Genomic DNA, 19,488 nt, shown 5'->3' with positions numbered 1-19,488 from the left:
ATTTGGGAGTTGGAACCAAATGTCCGAACCTGGGAAATTATACCTCAGAGACTTATGAAAGAATCTCTCTTTGTAGACATTAATTGTGATAAATGAGATTGTGTCCTATAGTTAAGAGTAACACTGTTCAAACTATGTATCTTTTCTTTTATGTACACTGGGAGCATATCCACCAAAGACAATTTCCTTATGTGTCCAATCACACTTGGCCAATAAAGAATTCTATTCTATTCTACTACATCTTGATATGGTATTTCCTCCAAAAATATATATGAAAAAACCTCTTTGCTATAAGCACCAGAAAGATCCCTGAATAACTATCAGAGCATTCCTTTTCGAATGTTTAGCCATGCCATTTATTTCCTCCCACCCTTTTCTCTTAAAGCTCCAAAAACCATCCTAGAAGAGGCAAAGAGAGCCGCTACTTCATTTCCCCGAATCCTTTGCGATCGACGACCTCGTTTGTCTCCCCCCTCCCCCGTTGCTCATTCTATTGGTTCCCGGGATCGACTCGACCTATCGGCTATGATCTTGGTTTGACTTGTTGCCAAGGAAAACTGCAACAGGGTTGCCTAGGTTTCCTAACGCAGCTGCGGCCTGCAGATTTTTCCGAGCCCGAAAGCCTGGCAGGCACCGGGTATGCTTGCGACCCGCGACCGTGAAGGGCTGCGATGGAAGGCGATAAGGTGAGCGGCGGTTCTTATGCAAAGGCGGCAAAGGAGGCGGCGGGGGAGGAGAGGAGATCCTGTTCTTTGCAGCTTGCTCGGGAAGGGCTCCATTTGCCTGGCCTGGGGAGAGGAAGCTGACTGGCTTTCGCCCCGCAGATTAGGCAAGGCTAAACAAAAATAAACATTGATATCCCGCGGCGCATCTCTTGCACATAGTACTTGGCTTGCGCAGCGCATCGCTCCCACCGCGGTTCACTTTTTACTAGGTGGGAGTATCGTGTGAATCGCCCTAAGACCTCTGCTGAACCGTGTATCCTAATCCATGTATCCTAATTTTGATAAACTATAGTAATTTCCACAACAATGTGAAATTATTTACTAAGACTGTATTACTATTATTATCTTCATCTTTCCTAGTACCTATCTCTTCCCACTTATGACTATAACCATGTTGCTTGTATCTTTAACATTTATATTGTTTTATTTGTTTCCTAGTATGATTTGATTGCTTATTAGTAACCTATGACTATCACTGTTGTATCTTATGATTCTTAATGAATGTATTCTATTTATCTTTCTTTATGTACACTGAGAGCATACACCAAAGACAAATTCCTTGTGTGTCCTATCACACATGGCCAATAATGAGTTCTATCCTATCCTGTCCTATCCTACCCTATCTTATTCCTATCCCTATTCTATTTATACTCCTATTCCTATTGTTAAGCATACCATGGCTTAGCATAATGCATGAACTAGATCTCTGTCCGGCTGCATAGACTTATCCAAAGTTAAGCCAATCCTCCTGATTGATTTCTGAGCAAGTGTGAATGGGATTCGGCTGCATGCAATCTGTTCACATCACTGCCAAACTTACAGGTAGTTGACTTGCAACTATTCATTTCATGACTGCTCAGAGTTACAATGGCACTGGAAAAAAAGGTGATTTATGTCCATATTTCACACTTAGGACCATTGCAATATTCCCCATGGTCATGTGATCAATTCAGAAGCTTGGCAACTGCTGTTATGTATGTATGACAGTTGCATTGTCCTGGGGTCTTGTAATCACCATTTATGATCTTCTGACAAGCCAAGTCAATGGGGAAACAAGATTCACTTAATTACTGCAGTGATTCACTTAACAACTGCAGTAAGAAAGGCTGTAAAATGGGGCAAAACTCAATAAGTGCCTTGATTAACAACTGGAATTTTGGCTTTAATTGTGGTCATAAACTGAGGACTACCTTTAGTTTGGGCCGAATATGGTAAATGAATTTAGGAACCCTACGAGGCTGTGTGTTTTGCAAAATGTCGTCTTTTGTTTAAGAAAGCCTAGCTTCCTTTTTCATCACTATAAACAAACCCAATACAGTAGTGTTTCTTAACCTTGGCTACTTTCAGATGTGTGAACTTCAACTCCCATGATTCCCCAGCCCCTGCTGGCTTGGAAATTCTGGAAATTTAAGTCCACATAGCTTAAAGTTACCAAGTGCAAGAAGCACTAATTTATAATACTGTGTGTACACTATACACAATTGCGATCTATTCAAAAGTTCATAATTTAGTGTTAATTGCAGTTTAGCATCATAGATTCAAAAGTAAATTTCATTGAGATCCTTTTCCTAAATGGATGATAATATAATGATAAGATGCCAATTTTAGATCCAGCTAGACCTTTCTAAAAGGGACGCTGTGCTCAGTGGCTAAGACCCTGAGCTTGTCGATCAGAAAGGTCGGCAGTTTGGTGGTTCGAATCCCTAGTGCCGCGTAATGGAGTGAGTTCCTGTTCCTTGTCCCAGCTTCTGCCAACCTAGCAGTTCGAAAGCATGTAATAACGCAAGTAGAAAAAATAGGAACCATCTTTGGTGGGAAGGTAACAGCGTTCTGTGCGCCTTCGGCATTTAGTCATGCCGGCCACATGACCACGGAGACGTCTTTGGACAGCACTGTCTTTGGACAGCACTGGCTCTTTGGCTTTCAAACGGAGATGAGCACTGCCCCCTAGAGTCGGGAACGACTAGCACATATGTGTGTGATCTTTCTAAAGCATTCTCAGATATTTCCTTCTATTCATGTTTCTACTCATGCAATACCATCATCAAGGAGTGCTGGCTGGCTGGCCCTTGAAGAGAGCCTTTTCTGCCATGCCACCTTCCATCAATTTTTTTTCCGAGTGTGAACTTTGTTTCAAATTTCCAGTCCTTCAGAATTCAAAAATTGCAAAAATTTAATAAAACAACTCTATAACTACCAGTATCTATTGTCTTGAGGTCTTGCTATTAGTCTCTTCAGCCTAAGTGAGTTTTTGGTTTTTCTAGGTTTTTATCACTTGGGTGCTGATAACAAAAATTAAAAGGAAACTGAACTGCTTTTATAGTTTCAGGTACTGTTAATCTTTTCTCCAAGAGAGGTACACATTTTCTTCAATTTTTCCCTTCTTTTTTAGAAAAGAACTAAAGATGATACTTGGAAATCAGATGAACTAAAAAAGCATCTTAAGGTGAACAATAATTCTACCTTAACTTTTTATTAAGTACTTGGTAGAAAATACATTAAGAAATGAGGCATGCCCAAGAGCTTGGATATCATAGTAGGATTTACTTCCTTGTTTCTATGAGTATCAGCTTTGTGTCAGATTATAAATTTCTTTTGAAATATCACACGCATATAAATTATTCAAAATTAATATATTATTTGCATATATTTGCTATTTCTTTTTACCTCCAGCAACCAAGCCTACTTTAAAGGCAGCAAAGATAAAAGAGTAATAAGCTAACAAGATGAGCATGATGTTTAAAAACATTTTGTTTTGGCTTTCTGAAAAAATTTGAATTGAAAATGATATTCAACATTATTTATTTGAGAATAAATATATTCCAAAGTATAACAGAGGATAGCTAAGGATGGGAAGGAAGGCTTGTCCTCAGTTTGAACAACCCTTATGTTAACATATATACCAAATCATGTTTTGCTTGAACATGATTTGTTAAGTTTATATATGCTTTAGTGTTTTATGTGGATTCAGCTAATGTACATGTGTATGTACATATGAGTTATATCCAGTTTGTGTGTTGTTACCTTTTTTACTATTAATCATTATACTAATTGTGTGAGAAGTGAAAGGAAGGATGAGTAAAAAAAATTCTAGTCTTCTCAGAGCTTATTTCTTAAGAGAAATCCATAGCTTAGTACATTATATCTCAAAATTTGTCTATGTATATCATTACTTTCTTGCAGGTATGCTGAAAGGATAAATATTAATATTGTGTTATTGTTTATTGAGCGGTTACAATAATTCTGAAAATGTCATTATCATTATTTCTTGTCATTATTCCATTTACAGTAGATATGCAGACCCTGACTCTGCTCCCCAGATCCCAGGAAATCTCCTAAAATTGTTCTAAATTTTAACATAATGAAAAAGGAAGGGTATTAAATATAATACAGACAAGAAAATATATATTTAAATTTTATTTTTTTAAAAATCTAAATAAATTAAAATGAGGCTTAATTTTATTGTCCTGACTTGATTCATTTCGTTTTTTTCACTTTCATGCTAGTGAAAACCAAGTATGCTTTTTGGCCCGGGAGGTGGGGGGGGGGAGTGCTCTCTTCTTTTTTATTATCGTTGTGTATTTCTTCTGTAATTGTGCCAAACCAAACTTTTTACAATATTGATCTTAACTCGGTGGTATAGGAATTTCTAAAGTTAGGACCAGTCATTTAACTATTGTTCAAAGTTAGGATGGACTTGACTTAGCAAAGCTACTTTTAACCCATCCTCAAAATTATGACTGGTACATCCCCTTAGTCACCTGATCGCATTTCAGGGGCTTGGCAACTGGCTGGCATTTACAATGGTTCCAGTGTTCTGTGGTCATATGGACATAATTTGCAACATTTTTTTGCCAATTTCGGGTAAAAAAAAAGTATTTATTCAGGAGAATGGGTTTGCTTAATGACCATCTGCCTTGTTTAACTACTGCTATGACTCACTTTATCACTTGTAAAAATGGTTGTAAAATCAAGTTTGATCACATAGTGTCTTAATTTATGACTGCAATAACTTCATGATAACAACTTACAGCTGAAAATCTGTGGTGCTGCATCATAGTTGTAAATCAAGAACTATCTTTACTAGAATTATACTACTTGGACTTGTCTACAGTATCTGAAAAAATAATATCCAATAAATCAATCTTTGTTATAGTTACTTGAGAACTTGTGTAAGAGGGGGAAAATTAGAGGGATATCCATGCTGATTCTTATCACAATTACCATAAGGATTACCATTTTTAATACAATCAGTTCTGCATATAGAATTTTGCTGTTTGCAGATCTTTTCCAGAATAGAGAAAAGATACAACTTGATTTGCTGGAACTGATGTATAAAAATATTTCCCTTTTTCAGGGGTCTCGATCCAATACTCAGTCTGAAGACAAGAGGCATCATCCGCGAAAACCACGAGACATTGGCAGAAATGATAATGAAGATCATGACGGCAACAAAGTGGCTTCAGAGGCAGATCCAGAGAAGGACAGAGTTAAATTAAAAGAAAAATTAGGAGAAAGAATAAGATTTAAATCAAGTGAAAGACACAGAGAGGAAAGGAGGGACAAAGGAAGAGAGAAAGATCAAGCTAGAGAACAAGAGAGAGAGATTAGAGCAAATCATGATGTCAAAGAAGAAAAATATGTCTCTGGAAGAAGTGGTGAAAGACACAGTGGTAAAGAGAAGGACAGGAAACCTAAGAAAGATGAACACAACCAAACATTGCCACGAAATAGTTTAGAGAGGGAAAGAGATAAAGAACATGAGAGGAGGAGGAGGAGAACCAGCAGGGATTACACTGGTTAGTTGGTTTGCTTATGTACTTGTTTTACAGTGATTTGACTCCCCTTATTTTGTAAATGAAAATGAATTGGGGCCACTTTCAGTCAGTTATCTATTTTCTTTTCATCAAGAGTAGTTTTTCCGTAGTAGACAAAAAAGATGAAGAGTTAGTAGTCTAGTCTAATGCTTTTCAGAGGTTTAGATTACAGTTCCAGCATTTCTTACTATTAACCGTGATGCTTTGGATTAATATTGGGGTGTGTGTGTAAAAATGCATTTGAAGGACTTTAGGTTTCCAGTCCTGAAGAGGAAGTTGTCACATTTAGGTAAAGTTAGATATTTTCAGGTGGGGGTTGTTGTTTTTTTGGAATAAACTTCAGGTACTTCTTGGGAAGTTATAATGTATGTTTTGTCTATCAAATAGAGTAGAGTTTGTACATTCAAGACAATCTTCTAAATTTTGGAGGTGTTATTTTTAGATCATTCAAAACTAAAAGATGAAGAAAGAGTAAGAAAGAATCATTCAGAGAGAAAGGTAAGAGAAATAGAAGCAATATAAGCAATGTATTGTACCATCAGGTAAAATTGAAAAAATAGCTCTGTTTATAGACACAGAAATCACATTGGACATAATATATTTGGGATTTTCCTTTATATACACTTAACATCCATTTGACTTGTCATAACTTCTTATCCCTGGAAATGAAAGAAAAAATTCGGAACAGCTTCCTAAAAAATGTGGCATTTGAATAAATTGGTCTTAACCCTAAGAAATTATGGAAAATCATTCATATTCTCTCTCTCTCTCTCTCTCTCTCTCTCTCTCTCTCTCACTCACTCACTCACTCACTCACTGTATGAAATAAAAATATTCTGGTTTTATATATATATAAGTATGGATGTGATAACCAGTTTGATGTGCTGGTTAAGATTGTGGCCTAGATACTAGGAGATTTTAGGCCAATCACTCTCTCTGCATCACACTCTATCTCATAGGCTTGTTAAGGGGAAAATAGAAAGCAGGAATTTTAAGTCGGTTCACCATCTTGAGTTGGCCATTTTTAAAAGATAGGATAAAAATCTAAATAAAAAAAATATTGTTTCTAATCTTAAAATTTAGGAATGTTAATGATATAAATAACAATCTTCATTAACTTAATTTTAGTTTTACATACAACATACAACAGTCCTGATTCTGCATCAAAATGTATTTCATTTATAAAAATATTATATTCAATTTTTCCAAAGACGTGCATCTTCCTGTGAGAATCAGCAAATATAGACACACTGTAGGAAAGGATACCAGTGCCATCCTCATGCTGACTTTGTAGTAGGGCAAAGGAGGACTTCTTTAAAATATGTCTAAGATGACTTTTTTAGACTTTACAAGCCAATACCAAGCTTAGTCTCAGAAAATAAATATTTGCGTGGCCAAAGAAGTGGGATCTGCATATGAGAGAGATATTTATGTAGTTAGTTTATTAGAAAGTGTATGATTCTGGGTGAGTTATAGCAACAAAACCCCAAAAACCAAACCTAACACACAACCAGCCTCTGGCGACAACCAGTCAAGCTTGCTAGCAAATTACAAGCCAGGAAGAACCCCATGGTTGCAAATTTGTAATAAATAAATATCAAAGAAAAATTTAAGGAAAGAGACTACAAAATCAGCATAATGAAGAGTATGAACAATGTGAACAAAATGATGATTCTAATGCAGGGGTTGTCATCCTTTTTATACCTACCGCCCACTTTTGTATCTCTGTTAGTAGTAAAATTTTCTAACCGCCCACCGGTTCCACAGTGATGTGATTTATAAAGCAGGGAAGTCAATTAAATTTTAAAAAGGAAAGTGCTTCAGTATTCGGACAGAACCCATACTGCCCACCATGAAAGCTGGAACACCCACTAGTGGGCGGTAGGGACCAGGTTGACTACCACTGTATCTGATGGAAAGTTTGGCAAAACATGAGACTGGGGCATGGAAATAATAAGGAGCATATGAAAAGATTCCTTATCCACTTGGTTTTATTCTTGAATATAAGCATTCCACATTGGACATTTTATTACAATTCTGTTTTCCTAATGCTGGCATGGTTAACTTAATAGATTGATCCATACTTGGAGTAGTCCTGTTGAAATAAACAGAGAGCCAATTTGGTGCAGTGGTTAAGGTGTCAGGGTAGAAACTGGGAGGCTGTAGGTTCCAGTCCTGCTTCAGGCAGCAAACTAGCTGGGAGTCAATAGTCCAGTCATTCTCTCAGCCCTAGGAAGGAGACAAGGGCAAATCACTTCCAAATCGCCCCCAATGGGCCAATGGTTGGGCTGTTGGGGCTGTTTTTCATCCTCCCCAGGCTTTCCTGAAGTCTGGGGAGGGCGAAAATGGCCTCCTGCACCCCCCTGGAGGCCAGAAATGGATCGTTTCCGAATTGCCTGTTGGCCTGTTGGCCTGTTGGGGCCTTTTTTCGCTCTCCCCAGCCTCCAGAGGCTTTACTGAAGCTTGGGGAGGGCGAAAAACGGCCTCAATGTCGCAATGGAAGTTCAGATACAATCCATTTCTGACTTCCAAAGGGGTCGGGGGAGGCCATCTTCACCCTCCCCAGGCTTCAAGAAAGCTTCCAGAGCTTGGGGAGAGGTCATGCACACATGCATAGGGTGTGCATACGCATGCATGGGGGATCACGCATACCTACGCAGGTAGGCGGAGAGGATTGAGTGGGCACATGTGCACGTGCGACCGTGCATGTGCACAGTTTTGGCACACTGCAAGAAAAAGGTTCGCCGTCACTGGTCTAGGTAGTCTTCAAGAATTGAACCAAAGGAAAAAAAATGAAATAAATGAGGCTTGTATTTTAATATGGTAAATGGGGACAATGATGGCATGTACTACTGGAGGTTGTCTCCATGTTTTATCCTGTTGCTTTTATTGATTGTAAATCGCTTAGAATCACCTTTGGGGGAGATGGGCAGTATATAAGTTTAATAAATAAATGAAATAAGCTGATCTCAATGTCTCAGGTTCCAAAGTCTTGCTGAATCTGTATCCATTCAAATGTATTTGAAAATGTTTTTGAATATTTTGTGTTTTATTTTTATTTTTTTGGCCTTCAGAAAGAAACTAGTTCAGGGGAGTTTTCAGCAAACAGAAGTGAAGAACATGAGCAGAGATACAAATCACACAAGGATGAAGAGTCAGATAAGGAGAAGAGAAGACGGCACAGGGAGAGGAAAAAGCACAGGTCCTTTGCAGTGGAAGAAAAGGAGAAACCTTTGAAATTAAGAAATTCCATGTCTTCTACAGAGGGGGAAGAAGATCATATACCTAGGAGACATAGAGAGAGATCCTACCACCACGAGGACAGATATCACAAGGAGAACAGGAAAAAAAGAGAAGAGGAGGAGGGTGAAAAAAAGAAGAGAGACCACAAGGTTTACTGATTATTAAGATTACTTGCTAGTTTTTACTGAACGGGACTTTAAAAATAATAAGGAAAGAAATATCCCATAATACAGAATTCTATAAGTTAATGCCATTTTGCACTTATTTTTCTTATTTACAGCACAGAGAACACAGGAATGAAAGGAAAAGGGGTGAAGAGGACGTACATTATCCACGTGAAAGGCATGTAAGCTGTTTAAATATCAGGCTGCTTTGGCTGAAAATGGTGTGTCTTTCCTATAAAGTAAAGTCCACTGAACAGCCAAACCTATTTCCCAATAAGAGCCCTTAGAATTGTGCGACTTGAATTTTTATTTCCCAATTTCCTTTGCTTTTCAAAGTCTTTCCAAGAATATTCAAAGGCAGGCATTTTAGTACAACATGGGCATTTTAGTGGGTTCTATCTTACTTTGGTTGATGATCGAGAAAGAGAAAGATCCTAAAAAAATTATTATGGTAGTTGCTTAATTGATCAGATGTTTAGACTTGAGATAAGATGTTGCAATTTAATTGTCAGCGTTCCAAATATCATCCAAAATTAAATCAGAGTTCAAGGAAAAGTATTGCTCTAAGTTCCAATTTATTAAGAGAGACATGTTGGCACATATGTGGAAAACCCGAATCTGAAAGCTTCCTGGGTTTTCCACCCAGTTGAAAGTTAATGATCTTGCCCCCCACCCACAAGTCCATCACATGGTCGAATCTTCCACTGCCATGCTGGCAATTCCACCCATCCAGTTCTGGTCAGGTGCAGAGGTGCAGAGACAAAGAATGGCCTTGGGCTTCTAGAAAGGGATTTTTTATTTTGACAACAACACATTCTACTCCTTACTATTCCCCCTCCAAATTCCCCACTAATGAAACAGCTTAGTAAAATAAGAGAGAGTGTGGCAGGCCGAAGATCCTAAAAGGAACCTAAAAGGAACCGACTGCAGGCCTGACATTAATAATATTAAAATGATCATAGAATATTATAGAATTCTTTATTGTCCAAATGTGATTATTTGACAGTGTTGTGGGAATTAGTTGTTAAGCGGGGGATGGCATTCAGGGAAAAACTGTCCTTGTGTCTAGTTGTTCTGGTGTGCAGTGCCCTATAGTGTCGTTTTGAGGGTAGGAGTTGAAACAGTTTATGTCCAGTATCTGAGGGCTCTTTAAATATTTTCACAGCCCTCTTTTTGACTCGTGCAGTGTACAGGTCCTCAATGGAAGGCAGGTTGTGTTTTTTTCTGCAGTTTTAATTATCCATTGAAGTCTGTGTTTGTCTTCTTTGGTTGCAAAGCCAAACCAGTTATGGAAATGCAGATGACAGACTCAATAATTCCTCTGTAGAACTGAATCATCAGCTCTTTTTGTCATCACAAAATACTGACTAAGAGAGAGTGACTGGCCCCAAATCACCCATCCAGATTTCATGCCTGAAGGAGGACTAGAACTCGTGGCTTTTAACCCAGCACCTTAACCACTATAGAACCTTTGTAGCTAAAATCCTTGCTTTGGAAATGCTTTATATATTTGGAATAAATTTTGTATAGATTGATATAATGCCAGTTTGATCTAGCGGTTAAGGCGTTGCCTAGAAAGCAAGAGACAGTGAGTTTTAGTCCCATCTTGGACATGAAGGGCAGTTAGATGATAGGAGGAAACAGTTTTAAATATATTTGCTGCCTTATTTATAAAAATACTAAAGATGGAATTTAAATAAATCAGTATATAAGTAAATAAATAAATAAATAAAGTTTTATATGTGTGTGTGTATGTATCTTTTTGAATATTGAGATAATCTGTTTGATATAAATCTTGCAGTAAAATTATGAGTTACTTTTGGTCACAAACACTGAGCATATTTTTAATCTTAAAAAAATAAATTTTGTTGGAAAAATATTAGTTAAGAATGAAATAAAAAGATCCAAGTATGTTATTTTTTGAAGTGATTGTAAAAGTTGATTTGTCACACCTATTGGAAACTATCTAAAATTATAGATCCTAATTTTCCTTTATTTCTGCTGCTAAACAGTAAAGTAGTATTAATTCTCTTTGAAATATTTGAACATGAAAAATAATGTTTTCTGTATTAGTATTAACATGTGAACCACATATTTGTGCTGAAAAATAGTTTGATGTTATTCTGGTATTTCTCACAATATAAAAGAGTCATAAATAGCAAGTTTTGTGCTATAACAATTGATAAATCCCTTATCCATATTCCATTCCTATTTTTCTTTTAGATATGTAAAACACAGATATTTTCTATAAGAACCATACTTGCTTGATGATTAAGTCAATATAATTCTTTTTTTTTCTTTAGAAATTCAAAAGAAAAAATGAAGAAGCATGGCAAGAGTGAAAGAGAGAATGGAAAACGAGAGGTAAGAAAGTTTTATTTGGCATTTGAAATGATGGAATGATATTGGAAGAACTACAAAGCAGAAACAGAAGAAAAAGAGTTAGGAAAAGAGAATATAATTATAAATCAAAATAAAAGCATGGCAGAAGTTACACATTTTAAAAATCCAAATAATTTCATTATTAGATTAACATTCTAATGGAAGATGAATTCTGTTTATTTCTTCTGCTGATGTGTGTCTTTAGGCTTTGATTAATTTAATTTTTAAAAAATAATATTCTGAAAATTTAGGTTTATAATTGGAGAGCCAAAATTTTGCTGTAAGTAAATAATAAAAATAAATTTACTGTATTCCTTCTGATGTTGTAGCCAAATAAATTGGGATGTAAATACCTTGAGAACAAAATATTTTTATTGAATGTAAGGTAAATGTTCCCCCACACATGCATGCTAGTTGTTTCCGGCTCTAGGGACGGTGCTCATCTCCATTTCTAAGCCGAAGAACCAGCACTGTCCGGAGAAGTTCTCCGTGGTCATGTGGCTGGCATGACTAAACGACGAAGGCGTACAGAGCACTGTTATCTTCCCACCAAAGTGGTCCCTATTTTTCTACTTGTATTTTTTACGTGCTTTTGAACTGCTAGGTTGGCAGAAGCTGAGAAGTAACGGGAGCTCACTCTGTTACGTGGTGCTAGGAATTCGAACCGCTGAATTGCCAACTTCCTGATTGACAAGCTCAACGTCTTAGCCACTGAGCTACCGCATCCCTTATTGAACCTTAATTTCAAGTAAATTACTTTCAGAAAAGGATGTGTAAATATAGAACGTTATAATATTAAAGATATAATGTCTCTAATATTTTTAAAGATTAGAGATTAAAAACATAGGCACAAAGATCTAACTCATTATTCAAGTTCATTGTCACATTTCAATGCTTTTCTCTTATCAGTTGTTTTGTATATTGATACATTAGCACCACAAACCTGATGGTTCGTCAGCACCACGTCTCAAAAGGCAAGGAAATGAAGAAGGTGGACAAAATGTAAGCATTTCATTACTGTTCTATTGTGTTTTTTTTAATGCAAATGTTTCCCCCCCAAAAATCCCATTTTTATGTTACTGCTACTTCATGAGTTAATACTGCTCTTTTTTATTATGATTACTTTAAGGAACCGAAAAAGGAAACCCTTTGTGAAGATTATAATGATTCTGTAAATTATGAAGATGATTTTGAGGTGAGTGTGAAGAGGAACATTTGAAGTGGCTAAAAACTGATCATTCAAATGGGATACAAAAGGGGTAATTTTCATTCCAGATGGCATTGTTTCTGGTTTTAATAATTTAAGAATGTCTGAGGCAGCATTCTACAAACTAGGCGACTGTGATTTCTAATTCTGCCTCCAGGACCAAACCATCCTGTATAATTCTTTTTACAGATTTCCACATTAAATTACTTGTCAGTAATGAAACTTTCTGAGAATGCTGTACGCTTAGAAATATTTTGCAGTTCTAAGTGGGGTTCTTGTTAATCCAGAATTTTCATCTTCCTGAAATATATAGAACAGAATTTTTTTTAGAAGAGTTTATAATTGTTATTGGTGATGAATAATGAACAGTCATTCTTTTAAATCTCATTGTGAGACAAAGAGAACAGTGAGAAGGCATAGCACTATAGAATAGTGGCCATGTAGTTTAGGTCCAAAACATAAGATGGTCCACATAATATTGTAAGGCAGGGGTGTCCAAACTTGGGAACTTTAAGACTTGTGGACTTCAACTCCCAGAATTCCCCAGCCAGGCTGGCTGGGGAATTCTGGGAGTTGAAGTCCACAAGTCTTAAAGTTCCCAAGTTGGACACCCCTGTTGTAAGGGATCCCTATTTTGGGCATCAACATTACTATCTTTAAAATAGCACCTTACCCAAACAAGAGTTTATCGTTGCTTGAAATCTCACAAGACTTTGACATTCCCCACCCCCATCCCACCTGTCAATTTTGCAAGATTTCTAGAGAAATTCCCTGTTGATTTCTATTGGAGTTGTTTATATTAAGATACCGTGGGATTATATAGTGACCCCCAAAACCTTTAACACTAATATACTGATCAACATAAAGAAAACAATAGGGCTGCTGCTGTTCAAAATATACAGGTAGTCCTCAACTTACAACAGTTCATTTAGTGACCGTTAAAAGTTACAATGGCACTGAAAAAAAGTGAGTTATGACCATTTGTCACACTTCATTGCAGCATCTCCATAGTCATATGATTTACATTTATATGCTTGACAATTGACCCACATTTATGACGATTGCACTGGCCCAGAATCATGTGAGCAATGGTGTAACCAGATTCACTTAACCATGTAACTAAGTTAAGAACTGCAGTGATTTGGTTAACAAATGTGGCAAGAAGAGTCGTAAAATGGGCAAAACTCATTTAACAAATTTCTCATTTAACAAGATAAATTTTGGGCTCAATTGTGGTCATAGCTTGAGGACTACCTGTATATTGTGGGTCATCCTTTTAATAGAGTAACTCTATTAAAAGTGATAACCTGTTTGTACTCTAAAAAAAAGTGATCACCATTATCTTTTTGAAGGACTATGAAGATGATTTTGATGACTTTGATGATGAAGATGATGAAAGTAGCCAGAATGCAAAAAGTGAAAAAGGAGGAGCAGAAGCAGGATTACAGAAAGTTACTGTAGCTAAGAGCTCAGAAGTAGAAGAAATTCAGAAAGCAATTAATGCGGAAAATGAAAAGATTAAGGCCTTCCTTCCCAACTCAAGAAAGAATGAACATCTTCCAAAAGATCATGAAAAATACCCAAGAATAGGTATGTGATTAGGTAATAGTTTAAGGTAGAAACTATTTCTTTACTTCTACTTATTTATTGCTGCTGTTGTGAAACATTCTCAACAAAGAGGAACCGCACTGTTTAAAACAAGTTTCCAATCTCTGAGAACCATGCTAGCCTTTGTGGGGTAGCCCGAAAGAGAAACAAGGGCATGCCAAAAGCTTAAAATTCCCTTTCCATTGACTGACAGTTTATGTCATCATTTTCCAAGTACTTTAAATTTCTTCATCCATCCCATTGAAAATTAAGATTCAGCAACAACTTGGTGTTCTGTGGGTAGCATTTAAACATGTTGGTAAACATGCTTGCCACACACCAAAGATTTAACCTGGCATCTCCTAATCTGCTCCCTTTCATTGGGTCTTGGATAACTTCTTCATACAGGGTCAATTCAGAATATTTCACACTTGCAAAAGCTGAAGATTCCAATTTGAGAAAGGCTGATATAATGCTATCGCTTCTCCGATAAACAAGTTAGTTGTTCACATAATAATAGTCAGATTTCAACACCAATCACAATATTATTTAGTTAATTAATTCAATGTCGTGTCATATTCTATATTTATTATTATTTTTTAAGACACATAAACCCTTTTACCACATATCCCACTTTTTGTAGTTCAGGCTCAGATGCGAATACTAAGACTCTTGTAAATTTTTAGCAGGAGAGATTTTAGAGAAAGGATCCTCTAGCTATTAAAGAAATGAAGTTGTAGGGAATATGCATCAAAGCCTTGATTACCAATTAGTTTCCTATATTAGCCCATTGATAAGCAAGTGAAATTGCTGCCATGATGCTTTACTTAGGCTGTTGCTCTATATCCTTACTTTTCCTATTGTGTTCTCTTGATAAATGTCACAGGAATTAATGTCTGTTCTTTTTCCTTTGTCTTCCATAGCATCATTGTGTCTGCCTTTTATTTATCTTAGAACAATGTTTCTCAGCCTTAGCAATTTGAAAATGTGGACTTCAACTCTAGCTACCCATGTTGGCTGGGAATTTCTGAGAGCTGAAGTATGCACATCTTCAAATTGCTAAAGTAGAGAAACACTGAACTAGAGATATAGCATTACATGTTTTATATTCAGTAATTCCCAGCATGGGGAAACAGCATAACATGAATCAGATTAGGCTAAAAAAATATGGGTGGAAAGATGCCACACTTGCCAATTTGTGGCTATTCAGACCAGTTGGGATGTAACAAACCCTGCTTTACAGACATGAACTGATCCTAATTTAACAAAGCTTGTTAGGTTTTTTTTCATATAATAAATTTAGCAGTCACATACTAGATTTATTCAATATAATTTGAATAAATAAGGCTGTATGTGAATAACCCGACCCTCAAATTTTTAACCAAAGAAACTACCTGTGGATAATCCAGCCCACATTTTTCATTTTAGTTTGGTTAAAAATTCAGGAGCCAGTTATCTGTGGATAAGCTTCTCTGCAAATACATACAGGAAGGGCAGGTATTTTTAAAAAAAGTATTATCTTATATACTCTTGGAGAAGCTTCTACAGAGAAGGCAAATCCAGTTTTAGCTGCATTTTGGCACCTAAAATTCTCAGCTTATTTGTGAGTTTATGTGGTATATTACTTTTCCCTCCTAACAGAAGAACCAGCCATTTAATGGAGATAATGTATAATAGTAAATTTGTGTAATTACACAACAATATGTGGTATATTCATATGTTGTTATGTTACAGAAAAGCAAGTTTCACTGGCTCAGTGTCCCACATCTGGAAAATTCATTGATTTCCAAATGGCCCAACAACGGCAAAATATCAGAAAAGTTGCCAATCAACAGAAGTAGGTGGCATTAATATAGATCACTACCTGTAACTATTGGGTTGTGTGTGACATTTTAATATCTTTTGTAACATTACAATTGCTGTACATTGGACAAAGTTCAATAAAGTATTTTGTCATACATACTGTATCCAAATTGATTGAATACAACCTATCAAAATGGTTCAAAATAAAGGAATGTTTTCGTGGTTCCTGGACTTAATGATATAATAATTTTTAACAAGCCACTGTGTGTATAGAAAAAATTGTATTGTTTCCTAGTTCGATGAATTTTTGCTACTCTTTCCTTTCCTTATTTGCTTCGAGTATCCCACCTATTAAGAGAGAAATCTGTATTTTTCTTAGTATCTAATGATTCTTGCACATCTTCATTTCACCATCAGTCATTTGTAGGATTATTTTGGGCTGTGGTATGAGATTTCATGCCTGAGTAGGGGGTTGGACTAGAAGATCTCCAAAGTCCCTTCCAACTCTGTTACTCTGCTATTTCAAAATCTATTTTAGAAGTGAAAAATATATCAGGTTTTTCTTTTCCAAGTTTAGCTTTTTTGGATTATCTTCTGTTGCCCACGTGTTACACAGTTTCCTTTCTACAATATGTATTATTAGTCCATTGCAACGTTTAATATTCAGGAATATTAACTATGACTTTTTATTGCAAAAGTACTAGAGAACCACTTTATATATCATATATAAAAAGATTGTTTATACACACATCTGCATACACACACACATAAATGCCTTAAAATGTTAAGCATGAGTGTTACAAACTTTGCACACATCTGCTATGCGGATATTGAAACCTAAATCTCTCTCTCTGCAGTGTGTGAAACGACATAATTATGAAGAGTACTGTGTAGTTCCACTCTGAAAGACGCAGAAAGCACTTAGAAAGGAAACATTTTATATCCAGAAAGCATTTAATCAAGTCAACATTTTCATTTTATGTCAAAAGTATAGTGGATCGCAATAACCAACATGAAACATTTTTGGTATAGATGCCTTGATGCTGTATGCTTCTTACTTTCAGAGAGAGAATATTTCTAACCAGTGAAAGTTTATTTCTGTTTAATAGACATTTTGCTGTCTTGTGACATATTTTTCAAGGAAACGTAGCTTTGAACTTCTTCGTCTCATTGACCTGGATTTTTCAGTCAGCTTCTGTTTGTTGGATTTGCCTCCAGTAAATGAATATGATATGTACATTCGAAATTTTGGGAAAATAAACACCAAACAGGTATGAAATAAAATAATACCCCAATTATTCATATTTATTCCATTTTATTTTATTAAGAGGTGTTCACATCAACAGATTTTTAAGATGAATAGACAGTGAGATTATGAGATGACAAAATAAGAGAAAAATAACAATACAATTCAAGAGTTGTAGGTCACAGCTGGGAATAAATCTGACAACTGGTAAACACAGGGTCAAGATGGTGCAGCAATGACACAATGTTAACTCCACCCATTTTTATTGTATAGGCAACTCTATCTGACAAAAAGAACTCTGCAAGATTTCGGTCCTGTCTGTCTGTCTGTGTGTATGTCAAAAACGAGTGATCTATGTTGCCACTTTCCATGATGCTTTAATACTAATAAAAAGTACAAAAAGGACTCCTGTAAATATTTCTTTAGATGTTACAAAATAATTCTCAAATGATAGCCCTTATTAGACAGTTTTTATTTAGCTTTCCAAGGAAATGGAGGCTGCCTTAAGTATATACAAAAAGGCAGCATAAAAATAGAATACAGAAATAAATAGCCATTCATTCCAGTCTTGCCAGGCACCAGCATGGCAGAATCATCCAGGCATCAGCATGACAGAAGTCAAAATTAACACGTTAAACTCTTCTTAATTCCAAACAATAACTTTCCATTTCAACAATAAACAATTGTGTGCAATATTAATATTCCTGCTCATGTTAAAGAAGCATGTTATTAGTTTTGTCTTCTTAATTTTTTATTTGTGGATAATAACACATTTTAGTAACAAAATGTTTGTCTATAAAGTAAAATACCCTGGAGTATGATAATAAATACACAATCAGATATGAGAGACCATTTCTTGACAGTAATTTCAATTTCTATTTTAGGCTTATGTGCAGTGGAACGAGGATAATCTGGACAGAGATATTCAGACAGAGGAAATAGAAACTCAAGAAAAATGGACACAGCATCCTGGAGAAACCGCCCTTGTATCTGGAGGTGATTAGAAAATAATGTTTTTAAAGTCCCCTTTGCCTTGATTTATTTTAGCCAACATTTGTGGCCCACATTTGTAGTAAAACTTTTCCAGGACAGTTAAAGAGAGAGAAAACCTGTTTAAAATAAAATTAGAGCTTGAACACAACCCCTGAGAAATACATGTAAACAAGAGGTTTGTTTAACATTGCAACTGGTGGACATGGTGGAAGCTTATACCAGAGAATTGTCCCATTATTCAGAAGAAGAAGAAAAGAGTCTTAAGCTAGCCAGTTCTTTGCCTTAATATTGGTTAGTTTAAGACTTGGGTAAACAGGTAGGCATACAGATGAGAACTCTGTTGAAATTCTTAAAGCAGGGGTCTCCAAATTTGGCAACTAAGACTTGTGAACTTCAACTCCCAGAATTCCTTAGCCAGCCATATTTATTGCTGGCTGAGGAATTCTGGGAGTTGAAGTCCACAAGTCTCACAGTCGCCAAGTTTGGAGACTTCTGTCTTAGAGAATCTCCAAGCATTGGAAATTCTATATCTCTATCACTGTTTTTTCCAAATGGTATGAAAGTTCCCAAGTAAGTAGATACAGTTCTTTATTTCCTTCTTACGACCGCATGTCTCATTTTAGGTCCCAAAAGCAGTCACGATGTAACTGCCATTACACCAAAGATTGATTCCCAGAGACTAGCAAACTTCCTACGATCTGCTTGTCAGGTATAATTTATATGCATATGATCCATTATTCAAATTATTATGAATTATAAATAATATTAGTTAATAATAGTACATATGTGGTGATGGTAATTTTATTCATTTATCCTGCTTTTATTACTTTATAGGTAATGTGAGGCAGTGAACTTATCTAATACTCCTTTCACCTATTTTCCCCACGGCAAAAATCCTATGAGGTGGTTTGGACTAAGAGAGAGAGTGGGTGGCCCAAATTCACCCAGCTGGCTTTCATGCCTAAGACAGAACTAGAACTCACAGTCTCCTGGTGATTGTCTCAGAATAACTCATGCTACAAGAACTCTCAGTCTTTCAGTGACTCAAAGTCACCCATCTGGCTTTTATGCCTAAGACAGGGCTAGAATTCAGAGTCTCCTGGTGATTGGCCCAAAGTCATCCAATTGGTCTTCATGCCTAAGGTGGGACTAGAACTCACAGTCTCCTGATTTCTAGACCAGCAGCTTAACTACTTCACCAAACTGGCTGTGGTAATTTTAAAAAATAGTAATATTGAAGTTAACTTGGTAAACTATATGATCATACAGATGTGACCCAATGATAATTTGAAACAATTTCCTTATACTTTTTTTTCTCCTT

At 36.2% G+C, this 19,488-nt stretch overlaps 1 protein-coding gene across 3 annotated transcripts in view; it reads left to right on the top strand.

Annotated features, from left to right (window-relative positions):
• DYNC2I1 (dynein 2 intermediate chain 1) overlaps positions 1–19,488 on the top strand; it is a 43,398-nt gene that overhangs the window by 4,748 nt on the left and 19,162 nt on the right. For 2 of the 3 annotated variants that reach the window (XM_081933782.1, XM_081933783.1), the window contains exons 2-15: positions 386–686; positions 3,118–3,171; positions 5,083–5,524; positions 5,985–6,040; positions 8,617–8,934; positions 9,066–9,127; positions 11,253–11,313; positions 12,265–12,333; positions 12,461–12,526; positions 13,891–14,128; positions 15,860–15,962; positions 17,070–17,199; positions 18,059–18,170; positions 18,791–18,876. In XM_081933782.1, coding sequence (XP_081789908.1) covers positions 672–686; positions 3,118–3,171; positions 5,083–5,524; positions 5,985–6,040; positions 8,617–8,934; positions 9,066–9,127; positions 11,253–11,313; positions 12,265–12,333; positions 12,461–12,526; positions 13,891–14,128; positions 15,860–15,962; positions 17,070–17,199; positions 18,059–18,170; positions 18,791–18,876 — 1,812 coding nt within the window. In that variant the 5' untranslated portion in view covers positions 386–671. The remainder of the gene's footprint in view (positions 1–385; positions 687–3,117; positions 3,172–5,082; positions 5,525–5,984; positions 6,041–8,616; positions 8,935–9,065; positions 9,128–11,252; positions 11,314–12,264; positions 12,334–12,460; positions 12,527–13,890; positions 14,129–15,859; positions 15,963–17,069; positions 17,200–18,058; positions 18,171–18,790; positions 18,877–19,488) is intronic. The other variant, XM_081933784.1, reaches the window with a different exon arrangement.

This window comes from Natrix helvetica (genome assembly GCF_964273705.1).
Source record: "Natrix helvetica genome assembly, chromosome: Z".
NCBI classification, from domain to species: Eukaryota; Metazoa; Chordata; class Lepidosauria; order Squamata; family Natricidae; genus Natrix; species Natrix helvetica.
Note: the sequence above shows the minus strand (reverse complement) of the source record. Positions and strands in the feature narration are given on the sequence as shown.